The 15937-nt window shown below is 35.1% G+C and overlaps 1 protein-coding gene across 1 annotated transcript in view; it reads left to right on the top strand.

Annotated features, from left to right (window-relative positions):
* Window positions 1-15937, top strand: part of LOC101894134 (serine/threonine-protein kinase ULK2) — a 47869-nt gene that overhangs the window by 26375 nt on the left and 5557 nt on the right. Inside the window, exons 3-7 of the mRNA XM_011295645.3 lie at window positions 10155-10242; window positions 10311-10436; window positions 15172-15245; window positions 15319-15479; window positions 15738-15874. Coding sequence (XP_011293947.1) covers window positions 10155-10242; window positions 10311-10436; window positions 15172-15245; window positions 15319-15479; window positions 15738-15874 — 586 coding nt within the window. The remainder of the gene's footprint in view (window positions 1-10154; window positions 10243-10310; window positions 10437-15171; window positions 15246-15318; window positions 15480-15737; window positions 15875-15937) is intronic.

Here is a 15937-nt window from a genome sequence, read left to right as displayed (position 1 = left end):
CTAGGACCATGTTCACACGTATAAATGAATTTATGAAGGCGTCTGGCCACATTGTGAATTGCATTGACTATTGGGTTTTTAAGAAATTATGACAAGTGCATGTTTGAATGGGGAGAATTATTAATAAAATTGTTTCAAAATTATCCAATAATTGGCAATTTAACGTAAGGTAGTTATTTTAGAGTTTTTGTAAGAATTTATCTTTCATTATTTTGATTATTATAAATAATTATAAAGTTGTCAGGCCACAGGGTAAATTGAATTGACAATCGTGTTTAGCAGCTATTACAAATGAATATATGAATTTTAGAATTTCTGGAGGGTATTATTAAATTGTTTAATTAGTTATACTCCGACGCAAGACAGTTATTTTACGATTCTCATAAACATTGTCCCTTTTTGCTTATTTTGGCTATCTATGCTTTATGCTATGTTCACACGAACCAAAGAAATTATGAATGAATCAAAGAAATTATGAATTCGCAAATGAGTGTTTTGAGTTGCTTTTAGAAACGAATGTTTAAATTTTAGAGATTTTGGAGAATATTATTTGACAATTAAGTTGTTTCTTTATAATCAAATCCACAATGCATGTATACCACGTTTACATGTGTCAACGTAATTATGAAGGTGTAGGGCCACAGGGTAAATTTCCTTGACTTTTCAGTGTTTAGCAATTATCGAAAATAATTACTTAAATTTTACTGTTTTATGCTAGTCCAAGCGGTTGTTCTTTCTTTGCTAAATTTTTCTCCATTGAAATCAGTATTTATATATATTTTTTGAAAATATTCTGGAATTTAAGTCATGCTTTTGCTTTTTTACAGGCTTTTATTTAAACAAATATTATCAATTTAGCACTTTGCGATAAGGCAAATTTACTTGATAATTGCAAATTAACAACACCGAATAGTTTAAATAAAAATACAGATCACAGTTTTTTTGTTGAGCTTTGCACAAAAAAGAGGAACTAAAATTGGGAAATACATTGGGTTAAAGGAGAGAAATTTTCACAATTTTTCGCAAATATTCTAAATTTACTGGTTTTATTCCAAGATCGTTAAATTGAGTTCCGATAAAGATTTGGCACTTCAAGAGTCCTCAGTGTGGCATATAGAATGTCCAATGGTCGTTAACGCCTCTCATAGCAGTTTCTTATTTATTTCCAAAATTAAAAAAAAAAAAACTGAAAATAAAAACCTACTGAAAATGCAAACGAATTCTGGAAATTATTTAGTCACTTGATAAATTAATCATGAAAGCAATAACAAAACCATAGCCCAGGGAGCTAGTGTCAAGTTACAATGGATTTTCATTGACTATTCATGAAATTAATGTAATTTTTTTTTTGTGGTTTGCATTTGTAGTATTTAATACGATTTGATATTTAAAGTCAAATGTTTTGTTTTCTTTGGTTAATTGATTTCATTTTCTACAATAAACCATTAACTGAAGGCACTTTTTATGAAAGAATATTCATTTTACCGGTTTTTGTGGAACATGAGAGAAAGAAGGAAGAAGTACGAATTTTGATCGTTTTGATTTTTAATCCTTTGTTTTTTTTTTACAAAATTCCACTTTTTTCATGTCACTTTTAATAAAGGAATATTCATTTCATTATTTTTTCTTTTATTTTATTTAAATTCTTTATTTCCTCCTTATTACTTTGTTTATGAAAGATCTGACAATCAAGAGAGAGAGAGAGGGAGAGAGAGCGAATAAAGGAGCAGGGGTTTTATTTTGCTTAATTTTTTTTTTGCAAAAGTCCATTAATTCCTGGGCAGTTATCACAATTACGCTTGATTTAATTATTGTTTGTTATATTCCATTGACTTTTACACGTATTTATATGAAAAACGTCTTATTTCCCGCTTTTTTTACATACTCCTCATAATGAGAGATAAAAAACTATGGGAGTGAGAGAGGGGGAAACCAAGGAATAAAAGGTGTCATTGTTTTCCTTTTTTGCAATCCTTTCATGCTACTCTTTTTTATAATAATATCATTTATTTTCATTATATTTAATTGAATTTTGATATAAATTTCCTTTTTTATGTAAATAAATGCTTTATTTCCTTCTTTGGTCCTCAGTAAAACACTGAGAGTCAGAGAGAGTCAGAGAGAGAGAGTACCACCAAGTTAATTGAATTCATGACAGAATGAAGTTTTTTTTCTTGACAACAAAACAAACTAGACTCCAATTTTTTTGTTTGTTATTTTTTATCATCAATATATTCTTTATATTTATTTATCTTCAATTCAATTTCTTATTTTTTTGGTTTTATGTTATTGACTGGCCTTTTCAGTGGAATTTGTATTAAAGGTCGTTCATCATTTGCTTTTGAGAGAAAAGCACGCAAAACCGCAATCTGCTTGCTTGTTGTGTTCGTTTTCTTCTATTTGTTGCATTTGGCTTTCTATGACGTTTGCATTTCATTTACACTTTTTTTATTTCTTGTTGTGTTATTGATTTTATTTATAATTTTATGTTGATTTTATTCCCTTTTCTTTATGCAATTTGATAATTATTTTGCAAATTTCTTGTTATTTATTGTTTTATGGGGATTATTTTTTTTATTTATTTTTCATTTTCCAATGAGAGTATGGGAGAATTCCAATAGGATCTTTTTCTATTGTGTTCTCTTGGCGATTGGTGTGTTATGTGAGTGAGGAAATGACGCGCACCGCTGCCGAGCAAATATTACCGTTGTTGTCTAAAGTTAAAACAGAACTGTTGTTCGTTTCATTTGATTTCATTTAAGCGGTTTTTGCCAGCCATAAAAATACTTGTTGTTGTTTTTTATTCCTCATTGGGGCTATGGGGCTCTTGTTGTTATTATATTTCTTAATGCTCTTCCTCTCTCTCTCTCTGTCGTGTAATACCAATAAAAAAACTTGTTTCGCTTGTATGAAAACAATCAATGGCTCTTTGTTGAGTATGGGTGATTCCATGACAGAGAAAGAGGGTTAAATATAATAATGTATTCATCTTAAAAAAATTTAATATATATTCATCTTAAAAAAATTTGTAATTTTTACAACAAAATTAAAAAAAAAATTAAGTATGACAAATTTAAAAAAAAATATACAAATTCTGTTTTCTTGTGGTGGACGAAAAGTATTAAGCAAAAGAAAATGAGAACTTTTCCTAAAAGTTCAATAAAAGTTTTTCATACAAAAATCTTAGATATCAACAAAATCAAACGCCATAATTTTTACATTTTTTTAAATTTTTTTTTGAATGAAAGCAAAAAATGTCGGAAATAGCATTAAATTTTAGAATAAGTTTAGATTTGTTCGAATTGGTCAACTTTGGCACGAATAATGGCCTTCAAACGCCCAATGAAACCGTCACACGCTGCCCGAATGGTGCTTTCCGGTATTTTGGCTCATTCCCGGCGAAGCGCTTGCTTGATGTGATCGACATTTTGGTATTTTTTAGTGCCAACCTTGTTTTCCAAAATACTCCAGACACAATAGTCCAACGGATAGGTATCTGGAAATTTTTTAACCATTCTTGGGTGTCGCGTGCTGTGTGTGATGGTGCTGTGTCTTGTGTGTAGAATGTCCAAGGTCTGCGGCCAAAATGTTTACGTGCCCAAGGCTATAATACACCCTCCAGAATATTTTCGCGATAATATTCGGCATTTATTCTGGTGCCACGGCCGAGCGGAGAGCGATAATCGGCTGTTGAGCTAATTTTTCAATATTTGCGGAGTGGATGGAACATTGCGTTATGTTCAGCTCTCGAGCTATTTTTCGGCAACTGCGACGCGTTTTTCGATCAAGTCGCTTCCTTACTTTTCAAACCATTACTGCAGATGTTGCTGTTTTCTTCCGTCCACTTCCTTGACGTCGGGCTGCGCTACCAGTATCACGGTAACGAGTGATAACACGAGACACAAAAGATTTATTCACATTTAAATGCTGGAGTGCTCTAATGATAGCCTCTTGTGGTTTTCCAGCCAAATATAAAGAAATCACACCTGAATCACGCTTGAATTCCATCACGAATAACTTTTTTTCTGGAAAATTCTCACCAAATATTTTGGTACGCTTGTTAGCAAAATAATTAGCTGTCACTGGAATAATTTTAATAGCTGTCGGCCGAGTGGCTTAGCTTAATGACAGGAGTCTGAATTTGGTTACAATTTTTTCATCTCACCCTGTAAAGTTACCTTCGGGGTCTGATGAAGTATTTTTTGTAAAAAATCCCCTCAGGGTCTGAGGAATTCTTTTCCATAGAAAGAATCTCCTCCAGGGACCTGAGGATTTTTTGTTTATATAAACTTCTTTGCTGATTTACTACGCCATCGGACGAGTGGCTTAGAAATGACAGCAGTCTGAAGTTGGTTGCATTTTTTTTCATCTCACCCTGTATAGACTAAAGATTGACTAAAAATCAATTTCGAATTCGAATTGTTTCTACCATTCTTCTCTATCTAAGCTATTAACTTTTTCAATTTCTCCTCTTCTTTAATATTTTATTAAACCATCTTCACGTTTTATATAAAAATATTCAGCTAAATTTATTTGTTCAAATGTTGTCACTTCTATTTTATAAATTCATTTAAAATTACTTCCAAGTGCCTTTACTTTTCTCTCCTTTATGGAATAACCCATATGTGTGGCTTGTTTTGAACAAAGAGGACAAAGAATTAAAGAAACCTGCTTATCATTACAGATGGAGATGCAATGCAACTCACTTCTGAAGTTAGCCCCTCTCTCTCATTCTCATGCTCATATTGAGTAGTGCATGTTGTTGATAACCTTGTCAACTACTCTGCATATAAGTCGTCTATCATTACGGCTATAGTTGTCATGAGTGAGGCATCTCGTTATTACAAGTCATCTCGACTAAATCAGAAAAATCAATCTAATAAGAAAATTGATTTTTTCTATTCTTAATAGAAAATTGATAAGAAATTGAGAAATGCAAAATAAATGAATTTCTCTTCTCAATAGATGATAACGGATAACACAGTTAAATGAGCTCTCTCACTAGCCTTTACTCTGTACATTATCTCTGTGACTCTTCTTCTTTTTCCTCGGGGTTTGTTTTTTTTGTCTTGACGCGTTTTTTAATTGTTATAATCAATTGACTTCCGATGTGTGGTGGTGAATGGATGGATTTAATGGCTGGCTGGTAAGGGGTCAGCCATTGTTTTTGTTGTGGTTTCTCAGTTGACGAAGGGGTTTTTTTCGGGTGGCATTTTATTGTTGTTGCGGTTCTTTTGTTGTTTGAAAACAAACGCTGCTGTTGCACATCAATTGCATTCTAAACAAAGCCAGCTGATGCATAGACGTTCATAGACAGGCTGGACCCATTACAAAAACAAAACAAAACAAAAGTCATTGACATGATTAGCAAATGATAAGCACAACATTTCTCGAGCTTTGACACTTGGTATGGAAGGAGGGATAATAACTAAGTGAGGTTATGAAGTTGTGAATGAATTTAGAGTGGATTGAAGCTTTTATGATTTATGGCGGGAAAAACGACAAATCGATTTCCTTTTTGTTAAAAAACCTGAAAATGCAAATTAGTTGGAAAACAAATGTCACACAATAAAAATAAAAGCTTTTTGTCAACACAATTTGTCAATTAAAATCGACAGTCGGACAGGCACTCATTCATCCGTCATTCATATTTATATTACCTACCTACCTATCTTTGTTTATGGATGTATGTACAGTATGTCAAGAATGACTTTACACATGCATAATTATTAAACATTTTCAAATGTAGAAGCTTGAAATAACACTTATTATATTATTTTTGATATTTATTGGCTATTTATAATAATTGTGTGATGCACATAATACAGTTTGAGTAAACGAAAATAAAATTTAGTGCAAAATAAAAGAACAGTGCAACAAAAACAAATATGGCTCTGTTTTACCAGTGTCAAATAACTCTTTACACATCTCTTGTTTTTTTTTGTTAATGCGAGCACTGTATGAAGATTAACGGTACACTACCGTTAGCTTTTGCGTGTTCTACTCTTTTGTTTTATATTGGGAATCATTTGATGACAAAATCTTTAAGTGTGCGCAACATACCTTGAAATAAAGTATTGAAAAAATGCCAGGCAAAAGGTTATCCTATGATGTAATTCAGTTGATATATTACAATCGCCAAATGGGAAAAAGTGTGATCGAATTATCGGAAATGTTTTCAGTTACACGAAAGACGATTTACAATGTATTAAATCGAGCAGAAAACGAGGGAAGATTGGAGTTAAAGCGAGGTGGTGGTCCGAAGCCCAAAATTAATAAGCGTACTGAGCGCATAATTATTAGAAAAATTATGCAAAACCCTCAAATTTCCACAAGGAAGCTTGCGAGGGAGCTCGAAGAAGAGTGTGGTGTTAAAGTTTGTCACGAAACAATTCGACAGACAATATTAAAAAACAAATACTCATCAAGAGTAGCACGCAAAAAACCCTTACTATCTGCAGCAAATATAGAAAAGAGATTTTCCTTCGCCAATACGAACGTTTCACACCCGACTGAATATTGGGACAACGTTATATTTTGCGATGAAACTAAAATTATGTTATATTATAACGATGGGCCAACCAGAGTATGGCGTAAGCCTTTAAAAGCACTGGAAAGGCAGAACATCATTCCAACAGTCAAATTTGGGAAAATGTCAATAATGATTTGGGGGTGCATATCAAGCAAAGGTGTGGGAGACTTAGCGTTTATTGAAACAACTATGGACGCACAACAATATTTAGATATTTTAAAGAAGCATTTGGTAACCAATGCTATGAACTTTGGGTTCATCAGGGACAACAAGCCACATTTTAAATTTTATCAGGATAATGATCCTAAGCATAAGTCACATATAGTGCGGATGTGGCTTCTATATAACTGTGGCAAAGTTTTGGATACGCCAGCCCAAAGTCCCGACCTTAACCCAATAGAAAATTTGTGGGTCTATTTAAAAAAAAAGGTGGCTAAACGGCAGCCAAAAAATATAAAAGCATTAAAAACTGCAATATTGGATGAGTGGCATAACATTCCGAACAATTATGACTTGCAAAAGTTGGTCCACTCGATGAAAAAACGTCTACAATGTGTGGTAGATGCAAAGGGTGGCCATACAAAATATTAAAACTATGAAAATGTGTACATCAATATTATTATTTTTATATTATATACCTTAACATTTACTTCTTGTGAAAAGAGTTAATTGACAATGTTAAAATTGAATATTTTTTGTTTTTGTTAATTTTTTTTATGTCTTTAAACTGAAGTTGCTATTTTTTTGCATTTTATCTCTGTACATATGTATACAATTATAAAAAAATGAAAAAGATAACTTTATTAAAAAATAATGTATGTTTATTACTACTAAAGTTGAAAAAATTGTGTATTTATTCAATGTGTAAACTCATTCTTGACATACTGTATGTCTGTATGACTAAAAAATTACAACATTTTTATTACCTACATAAATGATGTCGTCTTTCTTTGTTTGCATTCGACGAAAGTTGTAAACCTCCGGCGAGTTGAAATTTGAGAAATGGGAACGCAGCGTTTTAATTAGTTTGGCTTTTTTAAAGCGCCGTGAACTCAGCTGCAAATGAATTACGAGCCAGCGTGGAAATATCCATATGGTAATTTCTTTTGTTGTCATTCGATAGGTCAATGGCATTTCCGGTAAAAAGCGGTAATTTCTTCAAAATACCTATCAGCATTTGGGAGTGAAATGTTTGAGTGGAAAGACGTAGAGATGGCAGAGTAAATCAGCAAGGAAGTTTCTATAAACAAAAAATGCTCAGGTCCCTGGGAAGAGATTTTTTCAATGGAAAAGAATTCCTCAGACCCTGAGGGGATTTTTATAGAAAATAATTCCTCGGACCCCAAAGGTAACTTTACTTTTATAAAAAAAAAAATGGACAAAACCCAGAGGATAATTCACCTTTAGAAGAATAAAATCTCTGGACCCTTTCTTTAAAAAAACATTTCTCAGTAAAATTTTAAAATTTTCTCAGGGCCTCTAAGACAATTTCTTCTTTAGAAAAAAATTCTTAAGGCCATGAAGAATTTTTCTTAGAAAAAATCCTCAAGGCCCTGAAGGCCACTCGTCCGACTCATATTTGTCTATCATTAGAGCACTCCAACATTTAAATGTCAATAAATTTTTTTGTGTCTCGTACCATCGCTCGTTACCGTGATACTGGTAGCGTAGCCTGACGTTAAGGAAGTAGACGCAAGAAAACAGCAACATCAGCAGAAATGGTTCGAAAAGTAAAGAAGCGCAGCGACTTGATCGAAACCCGCATCGCAGTGGCCGAAAAATGGCTCGTGAGCTGAACATATCGCGATATTCCATTCGGAAAATATTGAAGAAGGAGCTCCGGGTAAAGCCATTGAAATTTCAAAAAGTCCAATCAAGGAAATACACTCAAAAGAGCTAAAGAGTTGCTTCGCTTGGCTGAAAGTGGTGAACTGCCGAATTTGGTTTGGTCTCCGATGAGAAAACATTCGTTGTCCAGCAGTTTGTAAACAAACAAAATGATCCGCTCGTGTTTACTTGCCAAAGAGGTCAGCTGAAAATGTGCACCAGAACTCAAGCGCCGGCCATGGTGATGGTGTGGGCCGCCATAACATCCGATGGTTGCTCTCCGCTCGTATTAATCGACCTTGGCATCAGAATAAATGCGGAATATTATCGCGAAAATATTCTGGAGGGTGTATCAAAGCCGCAAACATTTTGGCCGCAGACCTTGGATATTCCAACAGGACTCAGCACCATCGCACTTAGCACGCGCCCCCATGAATGGCTGCAAAATGAGGTTTCTCGCTTCATTTCCAGCGCACAGTGGTCACCAAAATCTCCGGTTACCAATCCGTTGAACTATTGTGTCTGGAGTATTTTGGACAGCAAGGTTGGCACTAAAAATACCAAAGTGTCGATCACCTCAAGCAAGTGCTTCGCCAGGAATGGGTCAAAATACCGCAGAGCAACATTCGGAAAGCGTGTGACGTTTTCATTGGCCATTCGAAGGCCATAATTCGTGCCAAAGGTGACCAATTCGAACAAATCTAAACTTATTCTAAAATTCAATGCTATTTCCGACATTTTTTGCTTTGATTCAATAAAATTTAAAAAAAAAAAGGTAAAAATCCTTAGAACCCAGAGGACATTTTCTTCTTTGGAAGAAAATTATCTATGGTCCCTTTCTTTAGAATAAAAATTTTCTCAGGGCCTTTAGAACAATTCCTTTGTTAGAAAAAAATCTCCAAGTCCCTAATTACATTTTTTATAGAAAAAAAAAAAAAAATACTTTCAGGGTCCTGAGAAATGTTTCTATCCTCCATCCTCCAAAAAAGACTAAACAAATCACTGAGAACCATATTATTTACACATAAGTAGCTTAATCACAGAAAAAACACACACAATTCAATCTTTCGAGTTGACTGCTGTGCGTCGCAACTGCCACACAACCCGCCGCCATCTCCCTTTCCATCAAAATCGCAATCATCATTCTCAATTCATATGAGACGTATTTTAATTTATTCGCATTCAGCAGACAAATTTGTTGTACAAAAACTAACAACATAAATGGCTAGCAGCAGCGGCGGCGGCTGCGGGTCTTATCCACAAGCTGGATGGATGAACGACACAGCGAACGACAATCATCCATGGATCGCCAGACACATTTTATTTCAAGTCATTGCTACTTGTGTGTGAAGCTGCCCGGCCACTGGCTGCCTCGGCTGATAATGAGCCTCAAGAGTATGTTGAGATAATAAAAACGCGCTACGACATGCCTCCTACTCCTCCCCATCCTCTTAAATGTAAATTTCGAACCTAATATCCGTTTGACAAAAATTAAACGGATATTCCTTCAAGACTCTGTGACGGCTGCCTGCCAGCCAGCCAGCCTTGTGTAATTTACACTGGCTCTAATTTGTTGTGTGATTTATGACATGCCCGCTTCCACTTTGCTCTAGTACAGGTCAAGTTCAAAATGATAATCTCTACAAATTTTGAAGATGAAGATCATTTATTTCGAAATCATTGTTTTGACATTGTTCTAAATCTGTTTTCTGTTCTGCAGAGAATTTACTTTTATTAATTTGCACATCACAAATAATTTACTAAATTGTTGTTGTTGTTTTTTTTGTAATTTCAGTATTGCAATGGCGGCGATTTGGCTGATTATTTAAGTGTCAAGGGTACTCTGAGCGAGGACACGGTGAGGTTATTTCTGATTCAATTAGGTGAGTTATTTGCTGTGGGAGCCATTGATATTGAATTTTATTTAATTTGGAATATTTTTCTTTTTCAGCTGGTGCCATGAAAGCTTTGTATACCAAAGGAATTGTCCATCGGGATCTGAAACCACAAAATATTCTACTATCGCACAACTATGGCAAAACACTGCCAGCACCATCGAAAATCACATTGAAAATAGGTAAATAAAAACCAGTAAAGAAAGTCTTCAAGTCGGGCGGGGCCGACTTTATGATACCCTACACCACTTTGCTAATTAAGTAGAGCTCCACATTAAATTAAAAGTTTTTATGGCAGAATTCAATCATACACGCTATGATTATAATTATAATTTAAAGTTTAAAGGACTAAATATGCCGAAGCATTTGTATCTTTTAAATTCGGCATTGTATTGCCCATTTGGTGCACAATTAATTTGAAATCGGATAAAGATATATATATGGGAGCTATATCCAAATCTGAACCGATCTCGATAAAATTTGGCAAAGATATTTCTGAGCTGTATTTGATATATTTCCCAGAATATCGTTGTTACGGAGTGCATATTACGGCTGTGGGTAACAAATATAACAAATCGGATGAATTATATATATGGAAGCTATAGCTATATCTGAACCGATCTTCAATGACATACTAGCTTCTAGACTCAATTCGGTCGTAAGTGCCAAATTCCATCCCATTTGGACAAATATTAGACGTTTGGTGCACAATAAATGGTAAATCGGACGAAGTTATATATGGGAGCTATATCCAAATCTGAACCGATCTCGATAAAATTTAGCAAATGTATTTCTGAGCTGTATTTGATATATTTCCCCAAATATTGTTGTTGCATAGTGCATATTACGGCGGCGGTGGACAAAAATAACAAATCGGATGAACAATATATATGGGAGCTATAGCTATATCTGAACCGATTTCGATCAAATTTGGCATACATATTTTCAGGTGTATATACATATTTGGGTGTATATGCAAAATTCCATACAATTCGGGCTGATATTACATGTTTGGTGCACAATAAAAGGCAAATCGGACGAAGATATATATGGGAGCTATATCTAAATTTTGACCGATTATTTCCAATTTCAATAGGGTTGGTCCTTGGGCCAAACAAAAGATCTTTGCAAAATTTCATCTGGATCGGTCAGTAAATGCGACCTGTACTTTGTTTACAAAAATACATGGACAGACGGACGGACGGACATGCATAAATCGACTCAGAATGTGATTCTATGCAGATCATCAAAAGGAACTATGGGTCTATCTCGTTTCCTTCTGCCTGTTACAAACAAATGCACAAAGACATAATACCCTGACCACCTTGTGGTGTAGGGTATAAACAGCAAAATAGAACCAATAAAAATTAAAAAAAAATCGTAGCTTTGACTAACATATGGTCCTGGAAATTGAATGAGATAAAGTTTTAAGTTACACATATTACACCTGGTGGGCACTTTTTGATTATCTTTTGTCAAAAAGTGATCCTTGAACTTGTAGGCTTTATGTATTTGGAAAAGACGATTTTTAGCCCTTGATATCAAAAATACTTTTATATGTGGCTTAAGTCCATAAATTCTTATTAGATTTTTTAAATATAAAGTTCTACGAGACCAACATAACAGTTCCATTTCTTCTAGAATATTTAAAAATCAAAAATCTTTATAAATTCCAAAGATAAGATAGGTTTACAAACCCTTCAGAATTAGATTTTGAGTCTGAAAGACGACATATGACATTTACGCGATCCCTTTAATCTCTCTGAAACCCTTTCTATTGAAAACATTCTTTATATCAAAAATGTCCTTGGCATTTTTATGGTCCTGTTTAAAACGTAATCTAGCAGATTTCCTTCTGATCCCTTAAGAAGATAAAAACATAATCCATGGCTGTCATACTCCCCATGAACATAATCCCCATTAAAATCATGGCAATTATGAGCGTATTGAAAAAAGGAATATGTCATAAGCCCCAGAAAGTAGCGGACATAATTCATATAAAAATTGGGATTTTTTGGATCCCCATAATTGCAATGGCCACCAAATTTTCTACTGAATGAATAGATTAGGTTTTGAATGCCTAAATGTTAAATGCACCGAGAAGCCTATGCCCATCTGAAAGTCAATGACCTTTTGAGAGCCTACAGGATATCATATTACCCTCCTCACATTTCTTGTGCGACATGAAAGTATTCAAGAAAAAAGATTCCATAGATCAATTTTGTTTAAGACTTTTGGAAGAGTATTCTCCATCTAACCAGGACACTGGATATAATTTAGAAATGGTAGGAAAGATATTGAACTTCATAAGCACCAAGCATTGGCATGCTTTCAGTCTAAAATTCAAGGACATTTGTAGAGCCTACAGAATGACATATTACCCTCCTCACATTTCTTATGCTCTACAGCGTGAGATAAAAAAGAGTGCAACAAAGTCAAACGCCATAATTTTTACATTTTTTTTAAATTTTATTGAATGAAAGGAAAAAATGTCGGAAATATCATCAAATTTTAGAATAAGTTTAGATTTGTTTGAATTGTCCACCCTTGGCATGAATTATGGCCTTCAAACGGCCAATGAAACCGTCATACGCTGCCCGAATGTTGCTCTGCGGTATTTTGGCCTATTCCCGGCGAAGAGCTTGCTTGAGGTGATCGACACTTTGGTATTTTTTTTGGTGCCAACCTTGCTTTCCAAAATACTCCAGACACAATAGACCAACGAATTGGTATCCGGGGATTTTGGTGACCATTGTGCGCTGGAAATGAAGCGAGGAACCTCATTTTGTATACATTCTTGGGTGGCGCGTGCTGAGGGCGATGGTGCTGAGTCCTGTTGGAATGTCCACGGTCTGCGGCCAAAATGTTTGCGTGCCCAAGGCTTTAATACACCCTCCAGAATATTTTCGCGATAATATTCGGTATTTATTCTGATGCCACGGTTGATTAACACAAGCGGAGAGCGACCATGGGCTGTTATGGCGACCCAAACCATCACCATGGCTGGCGCTTGAGTTCTGGTGGCCAACCGAAGGTGCACATTTTCAGCTGACCTCTTTGGCAAGTAAACACGATCATTTTCGTTGTTTACAAACTGCTGAACAACGAATGTTTTCTCATCGGAGACCAAACCAAATTCGGCCGTTCCCCACTTTCGACCAAGCGAAGCAACTCTTTAGCTCTTTTGAGTCTATTTTCTTTCCGATGCGGTATAAGTTCTTGCACTTTTTGGAATTTCAATGGCTTTACCCCGAGCTCAGTTTTCAATATTTTCCAAATGGAATATTGCGATATGTTCAGCTCACGAGCCATTTTTCGGCCATTGCGACGCTGGTATCGATCAAGTAGCTTCTTTATTTTTCGAACCATTTCTGCTGATATTGCTGTTTTTTTTTTTCGTCCACTTCCTTGACGTCGGGCGTACGCTACCAATATCACGGTAACGAGCGATGATACGAGACACAAAAGATTTATTCACCTTTAAATGCTGGAGTGCTCTAACGATAGCCACTTGTGGTTTTCCAGCCAAATATAAAGAAATCACACTATCACGCTTGAATTCCATCACGAATAACTTTTTTTCTCCTGAAAACTCTCACCAAAATGCTTATGTATGCTTGTAAACAATATAATGAGCTGGAATAATTTTAACAGCTGTCTCGAGCGAGTGGCTTATAAATGACAGCAGTCTGAAGTTGGTTGCATTTTTTTTTCATCTGACTCTGTAGAGGCTTCAGAATGACATATTACCCTCCTCACATTTCTTATGCGACATAGAAGTCCTCAAGAAAAAATATTCCACAGATCAATCTTATTTAGGACATTTAAAACAGGAAGTAAGGGCTCTGGATTTAATCTGGAAGCTCTTAAGCGAAACCTATGCGTTCAGTCTGAAAGTCAATGACACCTTCATAGCATACGGAGTTCCTATCATCATTCTCAGTCATGACCGCCATAGAATTCATGGACGATCGCTTGGAACTCACCTTAGTAGCGATAAATATATCTAAATACAATTTCTTCAGGGGACACATAGATTCAGCTATCAGTGTATGAATTCAACCACTAATCACCCCAAGATCCTAGGGAAACTGTGGCTGCTATCTGCGTTTTTAGCTAAGAAAAGTTTATCAAGACTCGTATCGGCTGTACCATGTAAGCAGATGATGAGATAACCTTTTTACTTTAGTATCCCCCTCCTGGTTTCTAACGGTCTTCTACACCAGAAGCCACAAAGGAGACGAAAGGAAAGTTACTTCGTAAGAGTACCGCTTTCCAATGCTGCGGTTAATGAGACTAAGCGAGAATTTTTTCCCCACGAGATTCTTGCATTACTTATTAATCTTCAGACGAAAACTTGTTTTTCATTTCGGTCAAAAAATCAAAGGTTTCTTATCCCGAGTTGTTCTCTACTTCATCAATTCCCTTATACCATAAAAATTCTCCTAACAATCTAATGACAGTTTAAAGACCGTTTTAGCTATTGATGTCCGTCTAAAGGTATAAAACCTCGCATGCCCCTGATAAGACTTTTTAAATTCATATATTATTTTAATAGGAGCCGGTAATTTCGGAATTCCAAAAAAAAAAAAAAAAAAAAAAAAACAAAAATGAAGATCTATTTATCCTTCCTTTGAATATTTTTTGAAAATGTATCAGATTTATATAGAGATTTTTGGGAAAACACATATAATTTCCAAATATTGCTTAGAAGTACCTCAAACCCTACACGGATTTGGTATCATTAGTATCCCAGACATAACCACACTTTTTGCTGGATTAAATGTTGGTCTCTTTTAATGTCTATTTTCATAATATTAAAGCTTTTTTAAAATTCAATTTGTTACCCAGTGTATTTGAAAATAATTGAACAACAATATGTTCTATCTCCCTAATCGTTTTCTCTTTTCATTGCAGCTGACTTTGGCTTTGCTCGTTTCCTTAATGAGGGTGTTATGGCAGCCACCCTGTGTGGATCTCCCATGTATATGGTAAGTTCTTGTCTTTTATTTGCTGTTTTTTTTTGTAAATTTTTGTTTTGTCTTATTTTTATCCTCCACATAGGCTCCCGAGGTGATAATGTCTTTGCAATACGATGCTAAGGCCGATTTGTGGTCTCTGGGTACCATTGTCTATCAATGTCTTACGGGCAAAGCTCCCTTCTATGCACAAACCCCGAATGAATTGAAATTCTATTATGAACAAAATGCTAATTTAGCACCTAAGTAAGTTCGGATGCCGACATGTGTTTCCACTCAATCAATGTAGTACCAAAAAAACATAGCATAAATGTATGCCCTGCCCCCCGGGGCGGTCGGGATATATATTGTTGTTTTACCTAAAAATAATGATTTCAAATGCGAAATTTTTCATTCATTCATTATTTTTGGGGCTATGTTGTTGTTGTTGCTGCTGTTTTGTTTATTTGCTTGTTTTTACGTCTTGTGTTTTTTCCCTTGGTTTTCTTTCGTTTCTTGATCTAGAATACCCAACGGAGTGTCACCCGAATTACGTGATTTGTTATTGTGCCTGTTGCGGCGCAATGCCAAGGACAGAATTTCGTTTGAAAGTTTTTTCAATCATCGTTTCTTGCAGGGCAAAAAAGCGGCCACATCACCAGGTAAGTGTGTCAAGTTCAAATCATAATTGCGAAAAATTATTTTGAATTCTTATTTTTTCCCCT

This window comes from Musca domestica, unplaced genomic scaffold, assembly GCF_030504385.1.
Source record: "Musca domestica strain aabys unplaced genomic scaffold, Musca_domestica.polishedcontigs.V.1.1 27, whole genome shotgun sequence".
NCBI classification, from domain to species: Eukaryota; Metazoa; Arthropoda; class Insecta; order Diptera; family Muscidae; genus Musca; species Musca domestica.
This window is presented reverse-complemented; position numbering and strand designations above follow the sequence as displayed.